The sequence below is a fragment of the Pristis pectinata genome, chromosome 34, assembly GCF_009764475.1.
Source record: "Pristis pectinata isolate sPriPec2 chromosome 34, sPriPec2.1.pri, whole genome shotgun sequence".
Classification (NCBI taxonomy): Eukaryota; Metazoa; Chordata; class Chondrichthyes; order Rhinopristiformes; family Pristidae; genus Pristis; species Pristis pectinata.
Window position 1 is genome coordinate 3,537,929 of NC_067438.1, and position 8,256 is coordinate 3,546,184.

The window sequence follows — 8,256 nt, forward strand, 5'->3', positions numbered from 1 at the left end:
GATTGACATGCTGAGTGCTTGTGTTTTTTTTTCAGTTTTCCAACACCTATCTAATTTATGCCGCATCTGTTGGATGGACCACATGAACTACCGTCTTTAGGACCCGGGGGAGTCGGGAAGCTTCGGAACGGGCATGCTGCTGAATCCGCGCCGGAAGAGAGATCGTTTCAAACGTTATATTTTTATGCAGGGACGTGGATACGAAATGTTCAGAAGGTTATGGGACAAACGCGGACAAATGGGTCGAGCTTGGATGGGCATCTTGGTCGCCATCGACTAGTTGGGCCGAAGGGCCTGTTTCCGTGCTGTATAGCTTTATTTTCATTAAAAAGTATTTCTGTTCCCTTGCAGTTACCGCGTTAAAATTAATGCATCGATCGCCTTAATCTCGTTCATTGTTTATTTCACTTCCCACGTATACATTCTCCTAATTTTATTTCCAGGATCATTGGGGTTTTACAATGCGGAATTTGGGGATAAAATGGGACCCGTTCAGCGCCAACGTGTTGTCAACGGGGTTTCTGCCCCACAGACCTTGAGCCCCGCTCCTGAGGCGGGCCTCGGGACTCGACCCGTTTACAGATCCGGAGCGGAACCGGAGCAGATTCTCAGCCAGTTTCCATCCCCCGTCCAAAAGAAAGGATAAAGTTTCTCCGTGAATTTATTCCCAGTGAAGGTGTGGAGATGGGACTTGGTGTCCGCGCTGTAAAATGAAACTGTCCCGGACTCGTAACTGAGATAAACTCCCACCCTCCCGGGGATGTGACCGGCAGGGAGATGGGATTCGGGGGAGGTGTTCATATAAAACTCATCGCCACACCGCCCGATGGTCCACACTCCAATCTCCGGTGAGAGGTGAACACTTCCCTCCCTCGTCACAGACGCTGCAGCGACTCCCAGACTCCAGCCCCGGTTCCCCGCCACCTCCACCTCCCAGTAATGTCTCCCCGATGTGAATCCCTCCGATCCCAGCACAGACTCTCCGACTTTGAACCTCCTCCCGCTGTCGGGGAGATCCCTCCGGGTCCGGGTCCATCTTACACTCTTCCGATCCTCAGACACCTCGAGGTCCGGACACGCCGTTTCCACATCCAGGGTCACAGAGACTGGGGGGAGAAGCAGAGAATTAGAGTCCCCTGGGATGGGGTGGGGGGGGGGGGGAGAATCGGGCAGCGCGGCCCCGAGACCGGGGGAGAAGCCACATGCAGCAATCTTGCCGAGAGGGGTGAGGGGTGCCGAGTGCAGGAAGGAACGGTGGAGCTGCGTGGTCGTGCGGTTGAGACGAGTGCCGTCTTTTTGGGGCGGTTTTCGCCGTCGACGATAAACTGACCCTTGGATTAGAATCACGGAGTCACACAGCCTGTCGCCCCACTCGTCCATTGCCGACCAAGTTGCCTCCCTGCGCTAGTCCCAGTTGCCTGCGTTTGGCCCATTTCCCTCTAAACCTTGAGAAACAAAGGACTGCAGATGCTGGACTCTAGATGATGCTGGAGGAACTCAGCAGGCCAGGCAGCATCCGTGCAGGAACTCAGCAGCCTACTGTGGCCCCGTTCCTCAACTCTTTCTCCGCTATATCGACAACTGCATTGGTGCCACTTCTGGTACTTGTGCGGAACTCGACAGTTTCATAAATCTCGTCACTAATTTTCAACCCGGTCTCCAATTCACTTGGACTACCTCTGCCACCTCTCTCTCCTACCTCCATCTTTCCATCTCCATCGCAGGAGATTTCTTATCCACCAATATCTTCTGCAAATCCAAAGACGCCCACAGCTACCTCGATTACAGCTCCTCCCACCCTGTCCCTTGCAAGGACGCTATCCCTTTTTCTCAATTTCTCTGCTTCCAGCTCATCTGCTCCCATGATGAGGCTTTCCACTCCAGAACATCGCAGATGTCCAACTTCTTTTCTAACTGGGGCTTCCCACTCACACCCCCCCCCCCACCCCCGATTGTGGTCGAGAGCTCACACCCATATCTCTGCCATTTCCCGCACCTCCGCTCTCACCCCCATCCCTCCCAGGCCCAACAGGGATAGGGTCCCCCTTGTCCTCACATTTCGTCCCACCAGTTTACATGTCCAACACATCATTCTCCGCCACTTCCGCCATCTCCAACAGGACCCCACTACCAAGAATATCTTCCCCTCCCCACCCTTTTCTGCCTTTTGCAGGGACCACTCTCTCCACAACTCCCTAGTTCACCCCCCACACCCATCCCACTCCCACCCCGGGAACATTCCACTGCCCCCACCATAGGTGCAACACCTGCCCCTACACCAACTCCATCACCTCCATCCAGCGACCCAAACAGTCCTTTCAGATGAGACAGCGCTTCAACTGCACCTCCCTTAAATTCATCTACTGCATTCGGTGCTCCAAGTGTGGCCTCCTCTACATTGGTGAGACCAAAGGCAGACTAGGTGACCATTTCACAGAACACCCGTGCTCTGTCTGTAACCGTGATCTGCATCTCCCAGTTGCCAGTCACTTCAACTCCCCCTCCCACACTATCACTGCTATGTCAGTCCTCGGCCTCCCCCACTGTCAGATTAATTCCAAGTGCAAACTGGAGGAACAGCACCTCATTTTCTGTCTTGGAACCTTGCAGCCAAATGACATGAACATTGGATTCTCCCACTTTGAGTAATCCCCACCCCTCTTCCCCACAATCCCCCCACCCTGCTTCTTCTCTTCTTCCCTTTCCCAGCCTCTCTCTTTTTTTCTACTCCTTTTTTCTTTTCCCTCCTTACCTTTGACCCATCCCCTGGTGGATCTGCTCTCCCCTTCTCCCCTGCACCTGCCTATCACCATCTCTTACCTGCATCTACCTATCACCACCTTGTGCCCACCCCGGCTCCCCTCTTTTGTCCACCTGTCACTGGTCTGCTTTCCCCTCCTATATATTGGACTTCCCATTTTCCTATCTTCAGTCCTGAAGAAGGACCCTGACCTGAAACTTTCACCGCCTGCTTTTCTCCACGGATGCTGCCTGGCCTGCTGATTTCCTCCAGCATCATTGTGCTTTTCATCCCTCTAAACCTTTCCTATCCATGTACCTGTCCACATATCTTTTAAGCATTGTAATTGTACCTGTCTCTACCACTTCCTCTGCCAGCACGTTCCACAAACCCACCACCCTCTGTGTGAAAAAAAGTTGACCGGGTCCCCTTTAAATCCTTCCCCTCTCACCTTGAACTTATGCACTCGAGCTTTAGAGTCTCTTACCCTGAGAAAAAGACTATCACCATTCATGTTATCTATCCCTCTTTGGATTTTATACACCTCTGTAAGATCACCCCTCAGCCTTCTGCACTCCAAGGCAAGAAGAAATTTAGAACTTTCAAATATTATGGGGACCTTTTTTGAACTACTATAAAACCATTGATTTGGTGCTGAAAATACAGATACTGGCTAATACTATTATGTCTTTAGGGCTTTTTTTTGTCCTTTTTCTTACCAAACAGCTTCAGTTTTGGTTGTGGGTTTAGATTTTTTTATATAATAAAGTTATTCCAATTTATTAATATTAATTAGATATCAATTCTGTTTATGAATATGAGGTATTGTGATTTCAAGTGTGATTCAATGCAATGTATTTTGTAACATTGTGTCTTTTGTTTCATGTACTTTGTATTTTCTATTTGGAATTAATAAAACTATTGAAAAAGAAAAGAAAGAAATTTAGTGAACGTCAGCAGCTGCTGAAACTGCCTGAAGCTTATTGATGGGTTTCCGTTTATAAAAAACAAAGATGTCACAGCTCTCTGACGTCACCAAAGAATCTTGGTGTCATTGATCAGTGGGAAGATCATGTGACTCCTGTCTTCTAGGAATTTAATGGGAATTTGTCATTTCAACTTTGAAGTCCAGTTTATTGTCATTTGCACAAGTACATGTGCACACAGGTGCAATGAAAAACTTACCTGTAGCAGCATCACAGGCATACAGCATCAGGTAAGCAGCATTCACACGAAAAACGTAAATTAAACATAAAATAAACACAATTTTTACAAGAAAGAACTTGAAAAAATCTCTCATTTCAGCAAGCCTGTGCTGTCTATTCCTGTTCTTTAAATAATGCAGAGGTTTTTCATTGCACCAAATTTGGACTGAGCTCACTATTTATGAATATGAATGGGCTCAACTCTTTTTTATAATTCAGGGTCAAAACTTGTTGAAGAAATAAAGGCACACAGCAGAGACTCTCTGAGTACCTGGGAGAAAATCTTTGGGGATCTGGTATGGACTTTCCGGGAGTTTGTGAGAGATGTTCTCATCCCAAAGGCAATGCACTGGGGCTTCCACAGAGAGCAACCAATAAATCATAGTGAGAATAAAATTAGCTGGACAGACAGATCATACAGTGACTTTGATATTATTGCAATCGTTATCATGTGGCCATGAGATCACTGGGAAAGGAAGGTCATTCAGATCAGTGGTTTATTGGTTATCCACTATCTTGGATACTTGAAGGAATTAAACTTCCACCTGCTCAACTGAAGGGGGAATAGGTACCTGAGTAAATTATCAATGCCAATTAGGATTGGCTTACATTCCTTAACAAATTAATGCATGAACATTCAATATGACAGTTTTAAGTAAAATAAATTATATTGCAAGATACGAATCCATGATATTTACCAGGCTGAATGTCATCAAGTATTTCCCACAAAGCTGTGAAAGATGGAGGATCAATGGATTTTTCCACAGCCAGGGCCCCACTTGTGGCTGTCTCTGTCAGGCCATCTCTGATCCTGAAAATAGAAAACAGTTGGCTATAAACTAAAGATTCCTGTCTCCATGACTTTTTTTTACAAAGTTATGCAGATTCACAGTACAAAAAAAAGAACATGTCCTACCTTCTCTTCTGATAGGATTCCCCCTGAAATAAATAAAACACGAACTGGAATAAGTGTGTATAGACCGGCCACATCCAGGCAGCAGGAATGACACCGTACTTGTTGTAAGCTGCTGATCGTCCCAAATGCTTTCTGCCAGCAACACACAGATAGAACTGGAATACTGCAGAAAAGATACAGAAGGACAGGAGAAAGTGTAAGGAAGGTTTACAAGAATGATATTGAAAGTTAGAGAATACAACTAACAGGATTATACATTTTTAAGGGAGGAAATATTAGTTTTATTAATGTACTGATAGAAGACTTCAAAATTATAAATAGAGTTGATAGCACAGATGTGGACGTTTACATGCAGCAGAGTGGATAAATTACAGAATGGTAACCTCGCAATCTGAGTTAATGGTTTGGTGATGTGTACAAGTCCCACTGCAAGAGCTGGGGAATAGAAAATCTGTGAATTGAATAAATCTGGTTTCAGAAAGGCCAGCATATCTGATGACATAGCAATACCTGCAGGAATAGTAACTGGACTGTACCCACAATAACAGGGCTGGAAGACTGAGCAGATATTGTGCAGTTAAAGCAAGCTTGTGGTTGAAATTGAGAAAAATAGCAGCTCTGCATCATGCATTGAAAGAACCAAACTTTTACAAGGCTCTGAGTGGAGCTATGGGCGGTGAGAAACAGAGTAGCAATGTGACACTGGGGATCGACAAGGTTGGCCACCTGGGGTGTTTGCTTATCCAAACAGCCTGCACAGTAAGGCTGTGAAATAGAGCTGCATTATGTTTGAATTTTGTCCAGGAATAGACATGCCCAATGTTTTGTCTACACGTGGTATGAGTTTGGCTTGGCTCAACAGTATAAAGGAGGTCCTGGGAACTATAAAAGCTTTTATTTCCTCACTTGCAATGTACTCCCATTGTAAGTAGTGATATTGTATCAATCAGTTGAAACAGGTCCCAGATGGAAAAGGGGCTGAAATACTGTTTGCTCACGTCAGCAAGGAAAGGAGGAGTGTGAAAGACTGTTGGATCGAAAGGAATTCTACTGTTTCTACAGGCTGTGGCAGTGGGAGTTTACCTTAAAATTGGGACCTCTCAGCCACAGAGTAACTGCAGTCAGGACAGAGGCTATTGTCAGTTCAGGATTACTGCTTTTAGGGCAGAGTTACATTAGTCACAGAGTTCATGTCATGGAGTCATTGAGAAAGGCAGTGTGGGAACGGGTCCTTAGACCCACAGAGTCAAATGCATTTTTAGACTAGTCCCATCCCATTTAATTCTCCCACATTCCCATCATCTCCACCCAGATTCTACCACTCAGCTACATGAGAGGCAATTTACAGTGGCCAATTAACCTACCAATCTGCATGTATTTGGGATGAGGAAGGAAACTGGAGGACATGGCAGAAACCCACAGGATCACAGGGAGAATGTGCAAGCTCCACACAGACAGCTCTGGAAGTAAAGATTGAATTGGAGGATTTGCTGGAGCAGGGAGGCATCGAGCTGTGCCACTCTGGAATGGTGAACTGGTCAGTCACCAGCAGATGTCAGCAGCTGGACCAGTGGGACAAAGACTGGAACTAGGGAGGTGAACTGCTCACTCACTGTGAGTTGTGTCTCATCCGATCATTGGTGGGTTGACCCCTGGTTAGTCACAAGTATAAATAGGGCTTAGTTCGTAGCGAGAAGAGGCAGAGAAATGGGAACGGTTACATTAAGATTATTGTAATCTTTCAACCCCATATAAAAGGCATTTGTTCTCATTTTTTAAAAAGATCCTGATCAGGACTTTTAGACAGCTGGCAAATATTATATTACTGACACGTTCTAAACAACAAAGGGAGGGGAGACTCCAGTCCTACACGACTTGTCCTCAAAATTGCCAGCCTGTTGTAAAATCACATCCTTTGGGGAAAGAAATCTGGTGGCATTGATATTATAAGGCAATGGATGCAGATCATGGTGCAGTGAATGAATATTATTATATGCCCCAATTGTATTTACTGTAAAACAGATAAATACAGCAAATGTTTGGGGGAAAATCAAACCTGATGTGTTTTGATCATTTGCTGACTGTGATCCTCAGTCGTTGATTCATATCTGCTCTTTGAAATGGCCCAACCAGCCACTCAAAACAAGGGCAATAAAGGGCCTTGTTAGAGCTTCCCACAGCAGAAAAATGAGTAAAATATTTCTGCACGCTCACCCTTAATAGAATAGCTGTGCCCACTTTTACTCAACTAAACTGAAATATAATCCCTCACCTTCAGAAATACAAATCCATCTTTTTGCTCCATCTGTTCCTGCAACAACGAGAGTTCCTCCTGAATGGAATTCAAATTTTCCTGAATTTCTCGAAGATTTCTCTCCATTTTATCTACAATCTTTTCCTCTTGTTTCCTGAGATCTCTGATCAAAAGTTGTTCTTTCTCAGATAGTCTCCTGTGCATCTCAGCAAAGACAGATGAGATGTGGGACTGGAGACAGCGTGACTGACCCTAGAAATAAAACGCAAACATTATAACGCAGTGCCATAAATGAAATAACCAACCGAGATCCTAGAAACTCAGCAATGTGACTTTACCTTAACCTCAGATATCTTCACTTTTTGTTGCTTCTCCACTTCTAGAATTTTGAGTATCTTTTGTGTAAGTGTTTTCAGGGAATATTTCGCCTGATCCTGGAGTATGAAAAAACATCGAAACAAAGAGTTAAAGAATAAAAATGTGGCAGAGTATTCAAGTGACTGAACTCCATTTTACCTTGTATGTTTTCAAAGCTTCTTTAATGGGCAGGAAGCGGTGCTCTCTGTGTTCCCGCGCATCTCTGCAAATCACACAGATCAGTTTCTTGTCAGTTTCACAAAACAGCTTCAGTTCTTCCTGATGTTCCTCGCAGTGAAGTTTACTTTCCTTCTCTTTTGGGTTCAGGTTTAAATTTCGAGCTTTCTCTGCCAGTCTCACTAAGGCCCGATTCACTCTGAGGATTATATCCTGAAACTCCTCTCTACATTCCGGGCAGGAGTTTCTCGCTTCCCTTTCCCAGCACCGTGTGATGCAGGAGCGGCAGAAGTTGTGTCCGCACTCCGGGGACACCGGATCGGTGAAGAAATCCAGGCAGATGGGACAAATTACCTCCTCGATCCAACTCTCGTCCTGGCCTTTCGAAGCCATGTTAACTCCCAGCACTTCCTGATTCACAACCCTTTCACTTCCGGAGAGCTTCTAAACTCCTTCACTGCCGCGATTGCCCTCTGTACACGCTGTAATACTGAGAGAATGAGCACCAAACACGATCACTTTACAACGGCGTGAATTTATCTTGGCAAATTGCATCTAATCTCGGATAGGGGGTGGAATAATAAATATTAACCAAACGTGAAATGAA

At 45.4% G+C, this 8,256-nt stretch overlaps 1 protein-coding gene across 1 annotated transcript; it reads right to left on the reverse strand.

Annotated features, from left to right (window-relative positions):
- Positions 1 to 392: 392 nt before the first annotated feature.
- On the reverse strand, positions 393 to 8,042 carry LOC127586013 (nuclear factor 7, ovary-like). The gene is made up of 6 exons (XM_052043783.1): positions 7,632 to 8,042; positions 7,454 to 7,549; positions 7,134 to 7,367; positions 4,862 to 4,884; positions 4,644 to 4,756; positions 393 to 1,106 (listed from the first exon to the last, which is right to left on the reverse strand). The coding sequence occupies exons 1-6, from the start codon at positions 8,040 to 8,042 to the stop codon at positions 577 to 579; spliced, it is 1,407 nt and encodes a 468-aa protein (XP_051899743.1). The 3' UTR covers positions 393 to 576.
- Between the last annotated feature and the right edge of the window lie 214 nt (positions 8,043 to 8,256).

Excerpts from the sequence above, each read along its gene's own strand:
- LOC127586013 (XM_052043783.1), bottom strand. The coding sequence starts at position 8,042 with ATGGCTTCGAAAGGCCAGGACGAGAGTTGGATCGAGGAGGTAATTTGT. Across the intron at positions 4,885-7,133 it reads ATGGATTTGTATTTCTGAAG|GGGGAATCCTATCAGAAGAG; the intron begins GTGAGGGATTAT and ends TATTTATTTCAG. Across the intron at positions 4,757-4,861 it reads GAATCCTATCAGAAGAGAAG|GATCAGAGATGGCCTGACAG; the intron begins GTAGGACATGTT and ends TTCTATTTTCAG.